At 40.9% G+C, this 22,601-nt stretch overlaps 1 protein-coding gene across 1 annotated transcript; it reads right to left on the minus strand.

Moving 5' to 3' along the window:
- Positions 1–443: 443 nt before the first annotated feature.
- GLRX3 (glutaredoxin 3) lies at positions 444–21,848 on the minus strand. Its single transcript, XM_088520035.1, has 11 exons — positions 21,767–21,848; positions 18,180–18,288; positions 15,496–15,570; positions 14,674–14,875; positions 7,307–7,479; positions 7,160–7,221; positions 4,498–4,555; positions 2,931–2,983; positions 2,337–2,376; positions 2,162–2,254; positions 444–718 (listed from the first exon to the last, which is right to left on the minus strand). The coding sequence occupies exons 1-11, from the start codon at positions 21,832–21,834 to the stop codon at positions 668–670; spliced, it is 984 nt and encodes a 327-aa protein (XP_088376161.1). The 5' UTR covers positions 21,835–21,848; the 3' UTR covers positions 444–667.
- Between the last annotated feature and the right edge of the window lie 753 nt (positions 21,849–22,601).

Genomic DNA, 22,601 nt, shown 5'->3' on the forward strand with positions numbered 1-22,601 from the left:
TTCTAACTGAAGTAACGTGGAGGATACACCAAACGACTGGCCTAATCATTGTGTTTATTGGCTCATTTCCACCGTAATCTAAATATGTCCAAAACTGTGTTTAAATAGGCTCAGCACCTGAAATAACTGTACCTACTCAGATAATGAAGACGCATCGTATACAGCTGAAACTCATTAATAACTTCTTAATGGCACACTGGATTACAGTTTAAATAGTGTTTTTCTTGCTCACTAGACACGAAAACAATTATTAGCATAGACACAGAAAATTATTACGCGTCAGACTTCAGAAGTATTTCCATTAATACTCTAATGGAAGCTGAGCCCCAAAAGAGAGACAATTTAGTCCTACGGTTGTGCACTGGCTGGTGGAGTCCTTCCTCCACTGATAAAACATCAGATACACTGAGTACTGACAAAGAGGATAATAAAAAACTCCAAACTTTTCCAGCATTACATTTTAATTGAATTTAGAGATGTTGACAATTTTGTATCTTCCACGAAAACATGTATTTTCATACGTAGCATGTTCTTGTGAAACACACAGCGCCAGAAAGAAGCCTCTACTTCGGATTGGTTCCACAGAGCTAAAGTCACATATTGCTCCAATGTCATCTACATGAACAATTTTTCAAAGGACTTCGGTTCTCACTGATGTCCTTTCACATTAATTCTCTCCCTTCAGAACAGGCAACAGTTCACCACTTTCTTTTAGCTCCTGTGAAGAAATATATAGAGAGATTTTTTTAAGGTGTATTTTGTGATTACACTAACAAGATTTCATTATGGGTTGTTTGCAGACAAGAAAATAATTTATTGGCTATTAAAAGCATAAATTAGATGACCCACTAGAGGTCCCTCTCAAACAAGATTATTTAACATCTCCAAGGTTGGAGATGAATGAATGAATTCTACTTTTTGTCCATTTAGCAAAAGACGAAACTTTTTGGGGAAAGGTGCCCTCTTTCCCCACGTCCCAGGGGAATCTTACTCCTTTACCAAGTAAATTATTCCCAATTATAGATAAAACATATTGCAGATATATTTTGTAGATACACACAATTTTGCAACATTCACAGTGTCTCATGCAAAATGAAACAGTGACATTCACTGCTTTCTACCAAACAAACAGGAGAGTGAGATATTTAGAAGCTGTAAATAAGAAATATTTGCTTGCAATACCTTCATGGCTAAATTCAAACTATATAGCTTTTAATCTATTAAGCAGGTATTATTTTCCTACATCTCAAGAGAAATATTCTACAACATCTTCTATTAAAACCATTTCCTGATATTCTCTACCTCAATTTTATTTCACAGCAAGATACATTATTGAATGTATTTTAAAATACTGATAACATTCATCTACCTGTACAAATTAGTCTGTGTGAACTGAACAGTCTAATAATGCAAATAGAAAATTGTATTCAAATAGCAGCAAAGTGTTTTGCAGCATCTCTGCAATGCCCAGGACTATACTTACTGATCATTGAAATGACCCATACACTTGTTAAATAAATAAAATTAAAGTCATCTATATAATTTAAGTAATACCAGTATTTTTAGAGCTAAATGAGATTTATTGATCGTATCTTCCCAAGAGTTACCATGTCTGAGGAATTGGCTATAAACCATTCAGACAAGAATAGGCTCAAGAGTATTTGGGGTTTAGAACACTGTGCCTGCTCTGTTACAAAAATCAAAAACCACAGTAACAGATGCAGATCTATTTTTGTTGCTTCAGGCTCTGTTCAAACAGCTACAATAAACCTTACTTTTTCCAAGAATGAGACTGTTTGCTAGGAAAAAATGTCTCACCCACCTTATCTGAGAAAAGCAATGTCAAAAGTAAAACTAAGAAGCAAGAAAAACCTGTAAAAATGCACCCACGGGGTAAAAATGGTCTTTACAGTAAAGGTAACTGACTGCTGTCAAGAAAATACATTTCACTGCTACATCTTAGCATATAGGAACGCTAGATTTAAAGCCCCTTTCAACCATACGCTGAGATAATGGAAGTCACAGTAAAGGCAACCAAGCCATTTGACTGCAAAATCTCAGGCCACTAGGCAGGAATTTCTGTACGTGGAACCAGGAAACATCTGTGCAGCTCTCAGCAAATGGCCAGTTTCCATGTCACCCGGCCCTGTCCCAGGCTTACCTTAACAATATCCAACCCTCCAACGAGTTCACCTTTTACATACACCTGAGGGTACGTCGGCCAGTTTGAATAGGTTTTCAGTCCTTGCCGCACCTAAGAAAAACAACCTCAAATGTCAAGGGCAGCTTCCGTAAAATTAACCCCGAAACACACAAAGCGGGAAAGAGTTAATTACCTCTTCATCCTCCAGTATGTCAAATGTCTCATAATCAATACTAGAAAAAAAAAAAAGAAGTGGTCTACTATGGACTTTTGCAATGCAAGACCCACAAAAATTCAAAATATTATGTTTACAAAGCTAGCTTCCAAATCTTACAGGATATAATTAAAATATATTTAAAAACAGAGAAAAGAGCCACTTAAGCACCAAAAACTAACTGAAAACACACAAAGCATGGGTTTGGATAGTTTTTTTTATTTTTTTATTTTATTCCCTCTCTCTTTGCAGTCAATAATCACAGCACAAATGAGAAATTCAGTGCTGCAACAACCTCCGAGCTCACAGCGGTGTCAGAGCAAGACATCACTGTGAAGCAGCCACTTTTCCCAAGTATTTAAGCAACACCCGACACATCACACTGTACCTTGGTATCCAAGCAAACATAGCAGCGATTTACACTACTGGTTCCCACCAGGGATAGTTTAAAACACTTTCCAACAAAGAAAAGGATTCCTTTGTAAAGGCTCTTATGAATAGCTTCCAAACGCTTGCGATTTACAAAGTATAAGTTTTGGAGAGAACAGGCTTCCTAAATTAAAGCTTACATACCCAGTATTATTCATGATTTCTATAATTTGCTTGCTGAAGCCACATTTTGCCACCTAGAATGCAGAAAAAAAGTACACATTAAAATATTTTTGCTGAACTTAAGTCATTTAAATCCTTAGAACTCCAACTCCTCGGATTACACTACAGCTAATATCCATTTTTGCTAACAGCATCCTCACCAGATGAGCATTCACTCTTTTATACATTCTCTTTTTCACTCTTACACTTCTCTCTGACCTACTAAACACTGCTGAACATTTCTTTCTCTATATAAAGTGAGAGAAAGTCTTCAGGGTGGTGATCACTTACTCGAGGTGAGGTGAAGCGACACCAGGTGAACCTGTTTGCCGAGGTTGGCGGTACTAACCTGAAACTAACTGGGTTTCAGGATTTTCTGAACATTCAAAGAGCCAAAGTTGTAGGTAGGCTGAACACAAATACCTAATATAAATCTGTAAGAAAAGATGTGATGTGGAGCATACTCCACCCTTTACCTACCCTTTTGGAGAGAGCACCCTATGGCCAACAGAAACTGTGTGCATGTAGAGCAAGTTTTATTTTCAATTATTAAGTATCTACTGCCAATTTTTTTTTTTTTTTTTTTTTTTTTTACAGTGACATCTACAAAATTGTATGTTTAATCCAGAGCTCTTGCTGATGTACAAAGAGGGCCCAGGGAACGAGTGAGCAAATGAAATGGAAAGAAATCACACGACTGAGCCCAGTTTCTACCTCTGTGTCCTTTCTAAAAAAACCAGTGTATAAACATCTCAATCCGATCATAAATACAATTAGGTTTTGCTCATGGAACATCACTCCAATGAAAAGTTTAAGGTGAGTTGGGCGCTGTTCAGGTAACTCCGACAAAGAAATTCACTGCCTTGCTGTTCAAATGGGAAACTTTTGTCCCTTGGCTGCCCTGCAGAGGCATCCAACAAACAGGATAACTTCTGGTTTCTAGTCATCTGCCATTATTTTAATCCTAATTGTAAGCAGTCACTTGTCTTGGGCCCTATTGTTATTTCAGTGTGCAAAATAGATAACAGATGCACTCAAAGACACCAGGTGTTGACCACTCCACGCATGTGAGAAGAGTGATCATTTATGGCAGGTGACATTACACATTAACCTTGAAAACATCCAGCAGCTTTTTTTCAATGAAACTGTGCTAGTATAACAACATCACAGAGATTAAAAAGCATAGGACTCAATCCAACAAGGTCAGCAGAGGGCAAAATATACAGAATTAGCCCCTAGGGTAGCAGTCAGAGCACGCAGCTCAGGCAGAGCAGGCTTTGGGAGGAAGTGTCCAGAAGAAAATTCATTATCTGCAAAACCATCAATGCCCAAGAACACAAGGACATGCACCGCCGCTATCAGGACTGCACGATTTAGTTAATTTGGGTAAAATATGGACTGCTCTTCTATGACTTGCAGAAGCAGCGGGTAAAAACACAAGTAACTTCCCAGAACTACTTTCACTGACAAAACAAGAAGGTAACTGTCACTAAGTGTCGCAGAACAACAATTCTATTCGCTGCCGTTAAAAGAGTATTTTAAGCCTTACCTGTTTATTCCCCTTCATAAAAAGCATCACAGGAGCTTTGTTTATCAAAGCTTTAAGCCTACAGGAGACAGGAAGAAAGGAAGACACAGAACAGCTCAGTTGTTATCCTAGGTTTTTGTTCAACAGGAAAACAAATGCAGAAAGTGGAAAGATAACTTACACACTTACCAAATATATTTAAAGCAGCACTATAACCAACTGTATTCATTCTTATTGTTCCTTTTCACTCACTACAGTTATAAACAATCCTGTTACTTTTAGAGCAAAAATTTACTTTTCTAGATTGACCTTTAAGTATCAAGAAGCAATAAATTTAAGGAAAAAATATTTTTGTGATTTTTTAATACGATATCTATATTCAGTCACATAAGACACACCACTTTCTAATACTGATTATAACACTTAACATTTCTTATTCTTCACAGCTGCTATCCATGGGCCATAAGTGTAAGGACTAGGCACTACTGAAATTCAGGAACAGATCCGCTTTGCCCCACTGTGCCCTGTCACCTTCAGGCCTGTCCTTGGTCCACCCACAAAACCCCAACACTTCTTCCCCTCTCCTCATAGGAGAGGTGTATTGGGACAACTAGGTTTGCTAGGAAAAAACCAGCAAAGCCTCCTGGCCAGCAGCTTTCTGCCAAAGGCAGTTTATCTTTCATACAGGGTATGGCAAGGGGGCACTTTCTGTGAAAGGTCACTTTGCACGACTTGCACAACACAACAGGATTCTAAACTGGGGAATCGGGGCTCTTTGCAAAACAAAACTAAACGTGTTGGTGACCTACAGCCCGTGCACTGTAAACCTAAACAATTTTTCCAGGCAAGTTGCCTCTAGGGAAAAAGCAATGGCAAACTAACAATTACCCCAGAGGTGAGACCAGCTCCCCAGCTGCCAGAAAAGCTTTCTGGTAAAATCAAGCTTATTTGCAGAGCTCATTTTCCAGAAGACTTTCAATTAAGCAGACAGTTCATTGATGGGAATAGATCAAATATTGAGAAAAGGATCAGAATTTGGCATTAAATACGTTGTGCCACTGCTATGCCTTCATTTTATTAAGTCTTAACATGCTCAAACAGCTAGCCCACAGATTCTGTTTGTTATTTAAATGAGTGACTATCCTGATAGTGAATATAGCTAAAAAGAGAGCTAGTTTACAAGGGTAAATACAAATAAAAACTAATTGGTGCTGTAGCAGTAAACAGTTCTCACCAGAAAGCAGAAGGCAGACCTCAACAGCCTGCAGGGCATTGACCACAAACACACCCATCTACTAGCAAAGAAATAACTAACTATGCAACAAGGAGGAACCTGCGACTTGCCTGGTATTTTGTACATCAGAATTTTAGAAATTTGAGAAAATTTCACACATCTGCTCAGAAGATGCTGCTGCTTCTTTACACAGACATCTAGCTACACCGACAACTTTATTTTATTAAACACAGTAAGTCATGCACATTTCACATTACCTTCTCTTCCTCAGAAGACTAATCACAACAATAAAACTACCTATAAACTCAATGAAGTTCAATGCTTTGCAAGTTAGCCAAGGAACAGACCAAGGGACGCTTTCTAAAATTTATTTTAGAAAGGACACAAAGACAATTCCGTCTTTACATATAATTTAACCTCGGTTAGGTGGCAGACAGTAGGAAGCGACTGCTTTTTGTGGGCTCGGTGAAACCATTTCCTGATGACCCCAGCAGGGTAACAAGGGACCCCTCAGGAGCAGCAGCACGTGAGCCTGGCAGACAGGGCAGGGAACAGCCCTCTCAGCACGGCTGCCTCGGCGGCATTCCCGAGCCGTGCTTCACCGGGGCGGCACGGCCAGAGCAGCCACCTCTGGAGCTCAATTCAAACCCTCTGGAGCAGGGTTTCCCTCTCACCATCCTCACACAGCAAGGGGACAGCTATGCTAAGGTGTCTGCCTCCGAGGCACAGGCCTGTTTCTTGTAAATCAGCCTTCCTTTGGCCTCTCAATGGCACTGTTCACACAAGGGCTGAATGCCACCAGACTAGCAACTCCTCTCCCGTTAGCCTGCCTCTGTAGGGCAGCATTTCCAGCAGCACTGCATCTTCAAACGGGAAGGTTAAAGGAGGACACGCTGCCTTCTGCATACACCATCTGACCCAGGAAGCGACACTTCCTATGGACGCTGCACGAACTCGTACTGCCAAAGTGGAGGAAAACAGGAACTGAAGGACGAGGCAACCAAGAAAGTGGGAAGACAAGCCAGAATACTTTGCCCACACCAAGGCTATAGTTACAAAGGGAAGTGTGTGTCTAAACGCGCAAAAAAGCTACTAGCGTCTTTCCAAGAAGGTTTTCTGAACTACTTTTCACAGTTCTTTAAAAGAATCAAGAAATCTATATATTCATGCTAAAACTAAAAAAATCACTATCTAAAACTACAATAAGTAAAGCTTATTAGAACAGTATAGCTTTATATATTTTATATAAAAAGTGATGTTTACTATACAGAAAACAGAACATGTTAAACTACTTGAAATAAGGAGAACAGCGGTTCTGCAATTAACAAAAGTGTGGACTTCCTGCCAAGAAAGTCAAAGACAATTAATTTCTGCAGCAGATTGCCGTAAACAAATTAATAGGGAAGAAAACTCAAAAAAGAGCCCCCCTAAAATACAGATATGTCACACCTGTCCTCCAACTTGCATGCCTTCGGACAGATTGTGTCCAGCTCTCCAGAAGCCTCAAGTTCCTAGAGAGAGAGAAAAAAAGGAGATATGAAAAGGAAAAACCGCTTCTGATAACCAGAAAGATTAAGACATTTCTCAGGTTCTAACCTTGATAATATCCAGTCCACCTATTAGCTCTCCAGCTACGTACAACTGTGGATAGGTTGGCCAATTAGAATATGTTTTCAGTCCCTGACGAACTTCTTCATCAGAAAAAATATCAAAACTGCTAAATGAAATACCGTGTTTGTTCAGTATCTCCACCATTTGTTTGCTGAAACCTGCAAACACAAAAGGAGAAATTACATATAAACAAAGCGTTCCCATATCTGCATTAAACTTTGTTAAGAAATGCAAATCTTTCAGGCAATAACTTCTCACCAACAGCTCCACTGTATTCCTCTGTGTTAGCATTCCCAAATATTATAAAAAGGAAAAAAAAAGTTAATTACTGGGCTTGTAATACCAAGGACATTGAAGAGTTCGGTAAGTCTGGGGCTTCTCTCCACAGGGCGCTGCACAGTGAGTACCCTTCCCTCCTGCACCTCCCTGTTGATCCCAAACATGGCTAAGGATGAACAGGAGCAGCCCCCTCCTGTCTCCTGCCCCGCTCCGAGGGGAGGCTCCTCGGCGGCCTTGGCCCTTCCTGCCACTTCTTCCTCCACCAATACGAACCTTCTGCCACACCAGAAGTGCATGAGGTTAATGCAAGGCAGGACTCAAACCCACTACCATGTCACTGATTTAACTTAGTAACTTGTTTTTATTTATTTTTTTTTCTACTACTGCTACAGAGCTGCTTCTTTTTACTTCACAGTAAGACAGATAGCTATTTTTTTCTTTTTCTTTAATGTTTACATTCATGTAAGTCTACAACCCTATGACATGTTCACTTATGATACTTTCCAGTTGTGACCCATTTTCGTTCTGTCCTATTCTGACAACAACTTCTTGCAGGATAGTAAGTGAAAATTAAAATGTAAAGATCCCTATTTTATAAATTTATTATGTAGCCAACATTGGAAAAGAGATTTTCCCTCCTGTAACTAAGAAAAATACAATGTTATATGTAAAAAATAGAATCATAGAATCATTATGGTTGGAAAAGACCTTCAAGATCATCAAGTCTAAATGGATGGATGGTGATTGAGATACTATAAAACTTACAGTCTAGAAACACATAAATCTTCTCTCGCTGAAGAGAAACTCATACAAAATTTTCTGAAGAAGTCTCCTTACTCTCTATTTTAAATGCACTATTATCACTCATTAAAAGCGAAACTTAAAATTCAATCTTTTAAGCGCAATTTTGTTTGTTTTTTTGCAATCATTTTCCTCGGAAGCTTTCCAGAAAAGCCAAAGGCGCCCAGGCTGTACCTCCGTGCCAACCCGGCCATCCTTTACGGGTACGTGAAGAGCAGCGCTCCACCCGGACACGCCAGGCCCCTTCCTGCCCTCCCTCGCCCTGCAGCTGCCCCGGAGCATCCCGGGCCGCGCTCCGAAGGGAGCAGCCGCTGCCGCCTTCCCGGGAAGCACAGGCCTCCTGGAGAACACGCTGGGACACGCTTTGCTAAAGCGATCCAGGGCAATTTGCCCACCAAATCAATGCGATAACAACGTACGTGTTTCACCAGCTCATTCTGGTTTGGATTCACATAACCTCGCAATCCTTCCAATTTCATAAAAGCATCCCAACATATGCTGTGCAGACAAATAAAAACCTCTACACAAATATATATTAAAAACCCCAATGCTTAAAGGCTTTAAAAAAGAAATGAAAAAAGAATTTTGAAGTGAGGAAAAGAGAATCAGTGCCATACAAGAATAATCTTTGATTTCAGCTTGCAAGACCACCTATTAGTTTTTGAAATATGGATTTTTTTACTGCTGCTTTCTGCAGTTTTCATGATCTGCAATTTATTGAGATATGAAGTAGTAGTATTTATATGTATGGCATCTAGGTTGCTTTTCTTTCTACAGCTGAAGTGTTAAGTTCATGTACAGCCTGAAGTAAAACACAGATTCTGAAATTTTTCATACATCTGGGAGTTCATTAGTAAACAGCTAAGGGCTGATTGCTGATGGTTATTCCATTGCCAATATATTAACTCATTTCTACTGTAAGAGACTGGGGGGAAAAAATAAAGCTTTATTTTAGCTGTAGGCAATTACATGCAAACTAGAAAGATTGATTGGTGGGGTTTCATTTTGAAGGGATATGGTAGCAGTCTGGGATAAAGCGCCAGAGCAGCTTTACTCTCATAACAAAAGATTTAGGTTGAGTTTCTGAAGAAACACCATACATGTATTACGAAGATCATTAAACCATGAACAAAGCGTTTTAAGTGGTTATCTAAACAACCACAAGCACCACTCTGGATTCTACTCTGACAACAGCTAGACTGTATATTATTGTGTCAATTAAGTCAATAAACAAATACTGTTAGAGTCGGAAAAAATGAGCTGAAATAACACAGCGTGGCCAGCAAGCTGACACAATGGCCAGCAGCCACAGCCGAGGGGACAACCCTCCCGCTGCAGTGAAGCAGCTTTCCAGTGAAGGAATTGCAGGTTGAGCAAAACCAGCTCATCGGACACTGCTGGAGAGGGCTCCACACCACTCGCCAGCTGCCTTCAAGACACCACCTCGAGTCTATTAGTTGGATCAAAATAGGCAAGAATAACAGACAATTCACCAAGATGTTCACCTTTGGGAGGCAGGCTTCCTTTTACTTAATTACATTTTTAATACTCCTACTACCATAACAAATCCATATTAACATTAAACATTTTGTCAAGGATAAACTGGAAAAACAGTGCACCTATTCTGAGACCTGGCTTATTAACGTCTTCAAACTACTGCCAAAATCTCTCAAGGATTTTGAGAGTTTTAGACTGTGCCTGCAGTCCAGGCGGGCACAGTATTTAACTGCAAAAGATAGGGCTGTGAGTTCACCTGCCATGTAATGCATGGCATTACATTTTCATACTTTACTGTGTAGGCCTATCCTGCACACTTTGCATGGAGTACTAGGGAGCAAATAAGAAAACTGTAAGCTTGAAGAAATATCTATTTTATCATATTTAAAAAATATGTAAATGAACCTGTTATGCTCTTGATTCACTTTCCACACTGAGTTTTAAGGAAGTATCCTTAACTTTGAAGCCTTAGCCTCTTTTTTTCCATCCTACCTTTTTTTCCTTTCCTTAGAGCCTCAATTCCTTCCCATCAAAAATTAAATGCATAAAAAACTGCCAGGGTTTTCTTTGGAGAACATTGGAATCTGCCTGGAGTTCTGCTCAATCCACTTGACACACTCAGCAGACGGGCTCAGGAAGAAGCAGGTCTGCCTGTGCAGAGCTCTGCAGCAGCCAACGCACAGCACGGGCCACCCTCACAGCCCACGGGTCACCGTGCCCACGCAGAGCTCTGCAGCAGGCAGCCCGCAGCACGGGCCACCCTCACAGCCCACGGGTCACCCTGCCCACGCAGAGCTCTGCAGCAGCCAGCCCGCAGCACGGGCCACCCTCCCACCCCACGGGTCACCCTGCCCGCGCAGAGCTCTGCAGCAGCCAGCCCACAGCACGGGCCACCCTCCCACCCCACGGGTCACCCTGCCCACGCAGAGCTCTGCAGCAGGCAGCCCGCAGCACGGGCCACCCTCCCACCCCACGGGTCACCCTGCCCACGCAGAGCTCTGCAGCAGCCAGCCCGCAGCACGGGCCACCCTCACAGCCCACGGGTCACCCTGCCCACGCAGAGCTCTGCAGCAGCCAGCCCGCAGCACGGGCCACCCTCACAGCCCACGGGTCACCCTGCCCACGCAGAGCTCTGCAGGAGCCAGCCCGCAGCACGGGCCACCCTCACAGCCCATGGGTCACCCTGCCCGCGCAGAGCGGAGCACGTGGCTGCAGCCACCCCAAACGGGCCCACGAGCACCAGGAGCCGCCGCTGGGCACGGGAGCTGCGCTCTGCCCTGTGCCACTGCTGCACGACACGGCGCAGCCCGCACCCAGAAGAAGCAGGACTCCCATCCCCATCATATCTAAATTCCTGTGACCACAGGTATCTCCAGTGTACCTGTAATTATGCTGTTAATTACGCTCCTACAAAAAAAGAAATTCATCAGCTCTTTATCTGAAGAAATTCCATAACTATATTAATGCACTCATGTCCAAAGGCACTTAAAGAAAGTTCTTTGACAAAACTTTACCTCCTAGTCTCAAACTCCTTCAATATTAGAGGAGTCCAAAATTGGAGAGCTTTAAGTGTAGGGTTTGAGTTTTTAAATGCATACAATAGGTTTTTTTTTTTCCTGTACTTAAGACAGGAAGAGCTATTTTGATAGGGACTAGGGGAAGGATATAGAAGAAGGGAAGTTAAAGTTAAAAGAAACAGCTGCAACTAGTTCAGTTCCCCAAGTTCCCTCTAAACTCTCTTAGTTAGCTAACTCATTTTTAGTTACGTGCCACTGGGTGGGTAAAACTGTTAGAATCCCAAACTAACCCACAAACACACAATGAACGTGGAGCAGCTTTGAAATCTGGGGTTGCTTCTGAAAATACTTCTACTGAAAAGGAACTGAGAACTTACTAACGCACTGAAATGAAATAGCGGCCTTGAATATAGGACGGGAAAAATAAGGGGAAAAAAATAAGGTGTGCAAATTATCAACAGAGAATGAGGAGACTCAGTGCCACAGGACATGTTTCCCCTCACACTTTTGTAATCTTTTTATAGCAACAACAGAGGAAGCAAATTATAAAACAGCATGCAAGTAGGAAAGGAAAAGAAGCTGGGAGAATGTTTAGCTGCTGGGACCTGAGTCAAAAAAGTAGCTGCACACAAGCCATAAACTAAGTATTTGTCAGCCTGCACCGGAGCGGGTTGTGCTGCAAAACTCCCCTCGTCCTGCCAGGGCAGGGTTATCCTCCCCAGCGCAGGGTTGGGCACTTTGCTGACATGTTTTAGCCACTGCTTCTCTTTCAAACCTTGTTTCACGAGTTTCACAAACAAACCATCCTTCTAAAAATAGGGCACCCTGAGCTACACTAAACTCCCTCCAATTAACACTGCTTGACAGACAGGGACCTTCTTCCCTTCCTGCCCAAGACAAGCTGCAGTTCAAGGCTTCGCTTTGTAATTCAATGCCACCAGGGCCAAGTGGCAGCTTCCCTGCTGTCACCACTCTTGTCAGCTCCCTCATTTGTCAAGAGCTGGGATAGATCCAAAGCCACCGGAGCTGATGTGGGGATTCTTATTTACTCCGTGTGCCACCTCCTAAATTCCAGGATCTCCAGCTAGGGCTCCTGCAACATAAACAGCTCTCCTACAATGCAGTGCCTGTGCAGGTGCACTGTTACACAGCAGTGGCTAGTGGCTAAAGCACATATCACAAAGCTGCACTATTCTCACTCCCTCGTATTCCACAAGTGCTTTACACAATAGATGCTATTCCCCATTATTATCCTTCCCTTCCCTCATTTTAATAGCACATGGTAATACCACAATCTGCATCTTTCAGGGTTAAAAAAAAAACAGTTTCTATTAGGTCCTTCTATACAATTTCCTCATTATTACACTTATTCTTAATTTTGTTTCTTTTGAGAGCTCCTCAATACATATCAGTACAGAACAAAAAGCGGCCAAGACAGACATGTCCAAACTTGGAACTTGCTGACTGCATTTAAAGCACTACTGCTACAAGTGTGCAAGCTCAGCACAAGGACACCTGGCAATCAAGCGAGCGTCACACCACACCAATATTTCAATCACCACCCGTGCAGGCTTCTGCCATAGATCCGTGGCACCACTCTGCCTCTGGGCTGCCCGCTCGGAGCCCTTGCCAAACACAAGAGTGCTGGCAATCCTCATTTCACTCTCAGTGAAACATTTTAAGCACATTTAGTTCATATGTATCTTTACAGGACCAAAAATATTTATGGCCCTATATAGGAATCTTTCAAGGGAGTGTATTTTAACATAATTTAGGCACAGAGACCAGAAAGAAAAGACTTGGACTTTCATAAACAAAGTTTTCCCTAACAAGCAGCAAATCTCTCTGTCCTGGTTCTGTAAATACCTGCCATATGCCTGTCTCCAGCTTTGCCTGTAAGGAGATACCCATTTCTCATTCTTTTCTGATTCTCCTGTTACACTTTACAATCCCTTCGCCTTTTTGGTCCTGAGATGTGGTCAGCAGGATTTGCCTCACAGCATACATGCTCACTTAGCAAAGGGATCCTGTCTTAGCCACCTCAGTGCATTGGCTTCTGTGGAGAAAGGAGCTTTGAGAGTTGCAGCACTTGATCTGTAGACCAACTCAGGGACAGGTTTTTTTCATTGTTTTCACACTAGCAGGTTTAGAATTGTGGAATTCCACCTTAAACCTCTGTCTCCAGATCTTTCCAGTCTTCTCACTTCTAGCGAAGCTCTCAAAATAAATGAGGAGGAATAGAAAGTTTTCCATATCACATTTTGATCCTTGTTTGTTTCAAGGCAGGAAAAATGGGCATTTGGAAATAGGTGCAAATGAAAAACAACAACAACAAGGCAACTAGCAGCTAAATGTATCGGTAGAAAAGGACTGGTGGGTAAGCAGAGAGCAGCAACAGAAGACACACTTCAAACAAGCCGTTATCCGGAGACATGTCCCCAAAAGGCACACAGGGATTACGCCCAAAGCAGGCATGTGGAAAGCGCTGGGCTGTTAATTGCCAAAACTTGCCCCCAGCCCTGCCCCGGGGCAGGAGGAGCCACAGCCAAGCCCTGCTGAGAGCTCTCTGCAGCCAGGCAGCCTGCAGCCCAGATCACAGCGGCACCCTGCGCTGCCTCCCGCTGACCACCCCGACAGGACGAGTTCTGCAGAGCAATTTCCTCATTTCCATGGGCAGAAGGATGGCAGCTTCATAGCACCACCGTTTTAAACATTTGTTTATGTGATTTCCCAATACAGATCAATACTGCAAGTCAGCTGGGAGCTGAACACTTCAAACCGTGAGCAGTTATTAGAGGAGCTAAGCTGAAAAGGCATTTCTTCTGCAGCGGCAACAAAAGGTACTGGTCCTCCAATCTTACTCCTTAGGGTATTTGACTTCCTCTCTCCCCCCTCCAAATGGCAACAGCAATCCAGGGTGTAATTCAATTTTTGTTATTCCTTGAATTGTTCTCTTCAAAATATTTTAACATGTAATTTGATGCATAATGTTATGACTCCACATTGAGCTAGCTGATGAGAAAAGCATTCTAGTTCAAGAGTAGTATTAGACATATTCTTTAGAAGGCACCCAATCTCTCTCTCCAAAATTTAAATAAGGGAAGATCATTGCTTATATATAATTAGAGAATTACGAAAATACTTCTGTGTCATTTCTAGGTATGCAAGACACTGTCGCACTGTCCCCAAAGCAGAATGAATCTGACAAGCCCAAAGCAAGGATTGTCACATGCACCAAGAATTTCAGAAAATTCTTACCGCAGCGAGGCTCTTTAGGAGACCCTTTCATAAACAACATGCAAGGGGCAGCATTGATGAGTTTCTTTAGACGTACAGCAAGATCCTCTTTTGCAACATCATTAGAAGCAGGAGAAACGGAGGTGCTAGATGCATGGCGCTGCACTTTCTTGGTCAGCTCTGGGGCATGGGCACCGTCTAATCTGTCAACTTTCTGAGAATTCTAAGGAAGCCAAAATACAGGTTCAAGTTAGCAAATTAAATTCAATAACTATAACCTAATTAAAAAAAAGTAAAGTTACCATATAAAAATATAGATTTTCAGATGCAGAGTGGATTAGTGTATTGATCATTTAGACAATCTTTAGCTTCAGCAGAGACTCTAGGCTTTATCACCACCCTGAGGACTAGCTCCTGTTAGTGCCTGTGAAATTTGTTTCAATTAATTAAAAAATTCAAAATATCTTAATCACAGGCAAACACAACCCGTGCAGATTATCATTTCTATCAAAAGATTACTTGCTTTTTTCCTTTTGTTGTGTTATAGAAATATAGCTAGACCGGAAAATAAAGTCAGTGAAAGACTTTTGACCCAATAAAAGGTATGATAGCTAACATAAAAACCTTATAAAACCCAACACAACTAAGGAAGTTCTGAAATACTGGAATTAGGTATAAAAACAACTTCTATCTACTTTTTTAGACATCACGCTAGATTTAAGCCAGATTCATAGTGAAGAAATATTTATGTAAGTTCTTAACAAGTTTCTGCTGTCCCACTAATAAAAGTGCATATTAAGAGCCCACATGGAAGGCATTTCTTTTAAATCCATCTTCTCTTACCTTAAAGAATAAGAAGGTTGGAACAGAATTAATTTCATATTTTTCAGACACTTCAGGCACAGCTTCAGCTTCCAGCTTAAGAAAATAAGTAAAAAGAAGAGATGGGTTTATTTTCATAATCTTCCTTAAAGTTTGACCATGCATGTCAATCCTGCCTAGAATGTTCTTCTAGGCATTTTATACATTTAAAAAGGATTCTGATGCAGAAGTTTGTGACACATTTGCATTTAAATGAGACTCACTGGGTTGGCGTGTCATCCACGGAGCCTACACAGTGTCAAAACAGGTTCAGAGGTTTTTATTTTGTTGCACATTTCAAAAGATGCCTGGAGGCTGAGAATAAAATTTTTGGTGCACTAGTGACCTAGTAAATTTTCAATCATATGCAGCTACTACTATATTGAAATCCATAAATCATTGACCCCAGTTATGTCATGATTACAGTGCTTATTTTCTGCCCACAGCAATTCTTGCTGTTTGCTCTATTGACTAATTTCATGGGGCAGTACATCATGACTGACATTTGCAGCCTTCTGCAAATTATGAAGCAAAAAGGAGTGTTTCTTCAATAAACTATTGATGCCTAGTAAATTTTATTTTTAACTCCTGAAAGGCTACTGAGTGGAAAGCTTGTTTAGATTATTTGTTCTGAGTTTATTCATCCTTCAAACGTTTACCTTGAAATTCTACAATGTAATAGCTTAGCAAGAAAATAGATCTTTTAATTTAATCAAATATGTGCTTTTCTATGCAAGATCTAGCAGCTTGTTTTAGTGACAGAACACAAGGTTCTTCAAGTCGCTAGCTCTGTAACAGCAGTTAGCAGCAAAATAAAGTGGCTATAATGCATATAAATATTTTTTCAGATCATTAAGGCTCTTAATGAACTCTCTGAACACAGAAGTAACCCAGCAATCAACTCAAAACTAAAGGTCCAAGCTTCACCTCTATTCCCATAAATTAATGCTCCACCAGGACCAACTGAGAAACTTTCTACTATGCACAGTTCCAATTACCTACTTGCTTTCAAGTGGCAAATGATTAAACAAGTTATGCTACACATTTTTTTTTCTAGTACAATTTTCTATCTACCTGGGTACTTGATGTTCCATTCTGGTAACGTTCATGCATACAGAACAGGTTCCAATTCATATTTCAATAACTTACTGTTACTGGTACATCTTTACCGATTCTGTTTCTAAACATTTTTTGATAAAAACATTTTCATTTCAGCCAAATTAAGGATCTTAGAATTAAGACATGAAACAACTAAATGCAATAACTGAAATGTGAAACTGTATTTAGAAAGGTTCCTTACAATTTCTTAATGTTTTGAAGCTCATTCCACGCTAATTACTTCTATTCTAGAATCCTGCTTGCGAGGTGCTGCACTGCTCTTGGTCAGTCATCTGTGACCGCCTGATAAGTTACCAGGTTCTTGCCAGTTAAAAGTCTGGATATTCTGGAACACAAAGTACCGCACACCGAGTTCTTTCAAAATTAAAGATATTCCTGGCAGGGAGCAAAAAAATACCATAACAAGAGAATTTTCCTAAGACTCTAGGTAATTTGTTTTCTCTAAATGAGTATGACTATTAAAAATTGCTGCTGAATAATAAAGCAGCAACTGAGAGGTTTGAAACTTTCTTTGGCCTACTAAAAGTTATAGGAACTCTATTAAAACAAGTATCAAATATCTCGATTTTCCAATAAGTTGTACATAAATCTTTAGATGCTCCATTTAAAATGGTTTTGTAAATTAATACAATTGAAAGATTCATTCTTCTGTGTTACAGGAAAAAAAATAAAAAGCAACTGTGAGAGGAATCATTAAAAACATATCACAAAACCTAAAGGCTGTAAGAAATCGAATTAAAAACACACACACAGCTGGCTGTTCCATTACTCCCTGCCCTCATAATCACAGAAGTGTCTCATTAACTAGGGGAAGTTGTTTTAAAATGAACAGCATGTTGATGAAGTACATTCATTTTTCCCTCCACAACAGTTCTCTTACTAGGATGTGATGATGATCTCACACAAATACAGCATCTAATTTGTGCTTTTACCACTTTCATCTACGAGTGACAGAAGTGCATAGACTTCAAATTTATCTGTCTTTAAATTCCATAAAGATTACTACTCTTTAGTAACAGAAATGAATCCCAAGATCTATTTGATTAACCAGTAACATCATGAGAACAAATGAAATCTTTAACAAACTTGAAAAAGAACAGTGCTGCCATTTTAATCTCAAATCCCTGGGTAAAGATCAGGCTTTAACAATATGGCTAATTACAGTACTGAAGCACTGAGCGACTGGAGGAACAGGGAAACTTAAAAGCCTGTTTATTAGATGAAGTAGCTAATGAATGAGATGCCCTCACTGCATCTTAGCAGACCAGCCTTTATTTATTTATTTATTTATTTTTAATAGCAATGTAAAAATGAAGGTATTCTTTAAGTCTGTGACATCAAGCTTGGAAAGTTGAATCTAGAACTTAACACAAAAGATTTTTTTGGATGCATCTCTTGCGTATGTTCAAACATAAATCCAAATCTTCAAACATAAAGCCAAAAGGAACTGCAAACACAACTTTGTACACATTTTGTAATAACAGTTTTCCAGTATCCTCCTTTCCTTTTTATAAAATAGGATTTACTGTCTGTTAACAAAGACTTACCTTCACAAATGTAACCTGCGCATGCTCCTTTGCTAGTGCTGCCATAACCTCATTCATCTGTGCACACTGAGGAGCCCATGGTGCCCAAAAATGGACAACTACAAGAGACCTACAAAAATAAGGATAGTGTTTATTTATTTATTAAGTACTGGGCTATTTGATATGCCATTCAAAAAAAGAAAAAGTTTTCCTGAGAAGAAAGATAATCAAGTGAAACTAGCAAGTATCGTTATCTATGGCTCACACAGAAAAATTAGTTGTGAAAAAAAAGTAAAAACTGAGAACAACTGGTATTTTTTTCAGGAAATTATCTTAAAGCATGGAAAAAAAAAGAAATATGTCATCTCACATTCTGGCAATAAAAAATCCCATTATATGAATGGCAAGCAACAAAAGAACACGCAGCAACATTAAAGATCAAGTCATACACTTCAAGGCTGTAGATTGTGAGGCATCCACAGGCCAAGCACAGCCCATTCTTGGAGGCCCTGCATTTCTTCCACGCAGGTTTTCTATTTCCAGAAGCTCTGGCTCCTCCGTGACTCAGTAGCTTCATGCTAGAAGCTGCACGACTGCTTTTCTCCAGTCAGTGCCACTCTGCTTTCTTTACTATCCATGCAGGAACTAAGGTAGCAATTTTTCAAGTAAACTAGGACTTGCTTAAAAAATGAGTATTCTTATACAGGAACAAAAATACCTAGCTGGATCCCATAACCTATTTCTTATGACTTTAACCAAACAAGCACCGAAGACAACAGTGACAAGACATTTGTATTTAATTTTCAATTCTTTTTTAGATTTGCTTATCTTAAAAGTACTATATAATAGAAGATAATCACTAAAAGGCATATAATGTACTGCTTCCAATTTACTTCAAAAAAAGGTACAGATATCAAAGTAACCATACCCTAGAAGTCAGTGGGTATCTTTCAAAGTGTAAATAATGGAAGTTCACTATAAATTTTAAGTCTCGTGGGCAGCACAGTATTGATACTGGAGCAAAAACTGTGTTACCTGACCACACACTCTAACACAACACCAAACTCAGTTTAGTCACAGAAGTGTAAAATTCATATGCTTTATTTCCCAAAGCAATTCTAGAAAACTTCAGAAGTAGTATAATAGGGTAGCCTTTTTGTCACAACATGATCAGTCAGCATGAGGTTTTGCTTTGAAAGCTGATTAGAACTGGCACTGTTTACAAGCTAGTAAAAACGGGAATTACAGGAACACAAGACAGTTCCATTTTTCTTCAAGGGCCAGCCTCGCAAATTCAGACCTGAATTTAGGAACCGTAACACATCTTCTCCGGGGTGCTCAGCTGCATAGATTCTTCCAGCACTTCTGTACCATCAACCACCAATAACAGCAACCACGACGACAAATGATCTCCCTTGAATTACAAGTGAGCAGTCATATACTTCTTTGGACTAGTTTCACTGCACACAATTGACACTAACATTTGAACTGCAGTAAAGGCTCATTTAAGTGATTTATTCTTTACCTACAAAGGGTATATGTGGATCTATAAACTCCTTGAGAAACAAGAGATCACGTCACATACTTTTTGCTCTGAGAAGTGGTAACTCCAGAACTCTGCATTTTGGCACGTAAACTTCTCTACCACTACTTTTCTTGGAATCTGTCTACAAAGCAAACGCAAAGGCAGATTATAGCACATGTAGCTCCAGCAGAAGCTTTACCTTTTCTTCCACATGGCAGAAGAATCAAGAATTCTGCTTCAGCATTGTTTTTCCAGCACTTGTCCATTACCACCTTCAGTTGACGTTCCAGTTTTCAGACCTGCTCTAATATTGTTCCTTATATATGTACTAAACCAACTATTTTATTTTGATCTGGTAGAACTTTTACAATTGATTATCGAGAACAAGGTTGATTTAGTTGTAAAGCTGTTGCCACAGTGGTACAATGCAAAACCTGTTTCATATTTAAAAACAACTTGCACATGTGTTAAACCAAGTAGGATAAAAGAATACTTTCACCTGTTTAAAAATATGTGTGTATAAGTGAATAGAGGGGATGCACTTCTTTTTGCCTGCCATCCAGAAGTATTTCACAGGCACTTAATCTATTAAGCATAGCAGAGGACACCTGATCATGAGTGACACCTGATGACAGTACACATGTAATAATCGCATTTTGTTTTAATCCCTATTTCATCAGAACTTACTATTTCCTTACCAATATACAGTTATAACGCACTATAAAACAAAAGTTTCCTGAAGGTGAAGAAGAATGACAGTGTTTTAGTGAGTCCCAAAATTCTCTTCCTATGTCAAGTTTTGGTGAGAGCGCTTTGGGCCCCAAAATAGGAGTTATTACAGATGAAAGAAATTAATCTCTTATTAAACTTGACTGAAAGCAGGAGAGTATATCCTATATTCTCTATGGATAAATGAGAAGCACAGTCTATTTTATTTAAAAGAGAAAAGATTTGAGATGGAGTCACAAAGCAAATCTTTAAAATTCAGGGCACTTCTTGAATGAGAAAGGCAAGCTTCCTAATAAAACACACGTAAAACAGACAAGCTTTCTGAAGCAAGACATCTTAAGAAATTAAGTTGCAAAATAAAATGGTGCCAGTTCTATCTCAAGGGCTGTAATTCTGTTGGTCTGGAAAGAAGGAAATTGTAAAGTGGAGCCAGGCCTGTGCTAAAAATTCAACATACTTCTCTTTACAAAGCTGGAGCTCAAGGCAGAAAGTATTTCCTTCACTACATTTTCTCCTTTCGCATTTCTCTGCTTAAAGCAATGTTTTAAGCTATTTCTTGACATCATTAATTTTCAAAATCACTTTGATAATGTAAATACAGATGGCACCCGAAGCAAACCAATGCCTATTTTTATAAATTTTAAGTTTTAGAGTCCAGCATCAAGAAATGATGACACCATAGGAAAAACTTTAATTTGGAAGGTTTGTGCATCTTTGAGTGCAGGTTTGTTGGCTTTCTGAGTGCCTCGGGAGTTTAAAAAAAAAAGCAAATATATTTGACCCAAGTGGAAGAGAGTCATCAGCACTATTAGTCCACATTAAGATGAAAAGCAGTATGAAGTAATCAAATCTATTAAAGAGAAAACTGAAGCATATTTTGGAGAGCAGAGACAAAGAATGGATTTCTGTGAGTTTTCACCCCAAACAAGTCCCAGGCGCTGCCCTTGCTCCTGCAGGCCTCCTCTCTGCTCCTCCCTCCGCGCTCCCGCACAGCCCCGCGCCTGGAGCGCGCTCGGCTCCCCTCGGAAGCGCCGCAGAGGCAGAGCGCGACGGCCTTCCTCCCGCATCGAGATTTTGGGACGTTTCTGACGGTACCTGCAGGGCAGCGGTAGCTTCGCCGCTCTTTTTAAACCGCCGATTTAGCCCGTTCTCTCTCTTCTCCGTTCAGGAGCGACATTCCGATTCCGCGGCCTTCCAGAGGCAGCACCGAGCCCCATGGGGCCTTGAGGGAGACACCGGGCCCACAGGCAGCCGCCTCAGGGCGCTCCTGTCCTCGCGGCTCCCCGGGTCCCACCGGCGGGCGCGGGGCCGGGCAGCCCTCGCCCCGTCCCTGTCGCTGTCCCTCGCCCCGTACCTGTCCTGCTGCTGCAGCAGCTCCTGGAGCTGCTGGGCCGAGCCGGCCGCCACCACCGCCGCCGCCATGGCCGCGCGCTCCGACACCGCGAGGGGGCGGCGGGAAGAGCAGTGACGCAGGCGGCGCGCCGCGCATGCGCCGTCCGGCCCCGCCCGCGCGCCGCGCATGCGCAGGGCGGGCAGCGCCGCCGCCGCCTGTGAGGGAGGCAGCGCGCGGGGCCGCGCGTTTTGGGGTGAAAACCGCAAATATCCCTCGTGCTGTCGCCGTGTGCTAAGCTGGGGGCCGTAAAGCACCCCGGGGAACGTCTTCTGCCCTCTTTAGCTTAAAATCATGTGTTGATCATCAATATTTTATCCGAAGTATCAACCAGCAAATTAGATTTTTTTCCAAAAGAAAATATTAATTATTCTACCGAATCGATGTATTACAGTGGATCAGGCCAATAAAAGGGAGCTTTAAAATAAAAAATCCAGCCTTAAAATTGTCCTCAGACCACTCCAAATCTATGCGGAAATAATCTGAACAGAAACTTCCATAATTTAAAGCTTTTTTATCACTGAACAAGCATGGCTTCTCTCTTTTTTTTATTATTTTTTTTTCTGTTTTTTTTTGAGAAAATGTCCAATTACTAATAAACAGCACTAATAGGGGATTGCGTGCCTTTTCTGGCTTTCCTACTGCCGGCTGCTGCTTTCAATGCTATCTGTCTCCTCCTGTCCTAGCTCAGGAGATGTCTCAGAAAGATAAATGTTAAAAGTTGAAATATTTGAGGAATAGCCTTCTCTTTTAATCATTCGCTGTTTATGAATTAAGTATCAAAGAGAAAAAAATAGAA

Source organism: Tinamus guttatus, unplaced genomic scaffold, assembly GCF_059628265.1.
Source record: "Tinamus guttatus ecotype Peru unplaced genomic scaffold, ASM5962826v1 Tinamus_guttatus_pri_ptg000079l, whole genome shotgun sequence".
NCBI lineage: Eukaryota > Metazoa > Chordata > Aves > Tinamiformes > Tinamidae > Tinamus > Tinamus guttatus.

Excerpts from the sequence above, each read along its gene's own strand:
- GLRX3 (XM_088520035.1), bottom strand. The coding sequence starts at position 21,834 with ATGGCGGCGGCGGTGGTGGCGGCCGGCTCGGCCCAGCAGCTCCAGGAG. Across the intron at positions 7,222-7,306 it reads GTGGACTGGATATTATCAAG|GAACTTGAGGCTTCTGGAGA; the intron begins GTTAGAACCTGA and ends CTCTCTCTCTAG. Across the intron at positions 4,556-7,159 it reads GCATGCAAGTTGGAGGACAG|GCTTAAAGCTTTGATAAACA; the intron begins GTGTGACATATC and ends TGTCTCCTGTAG.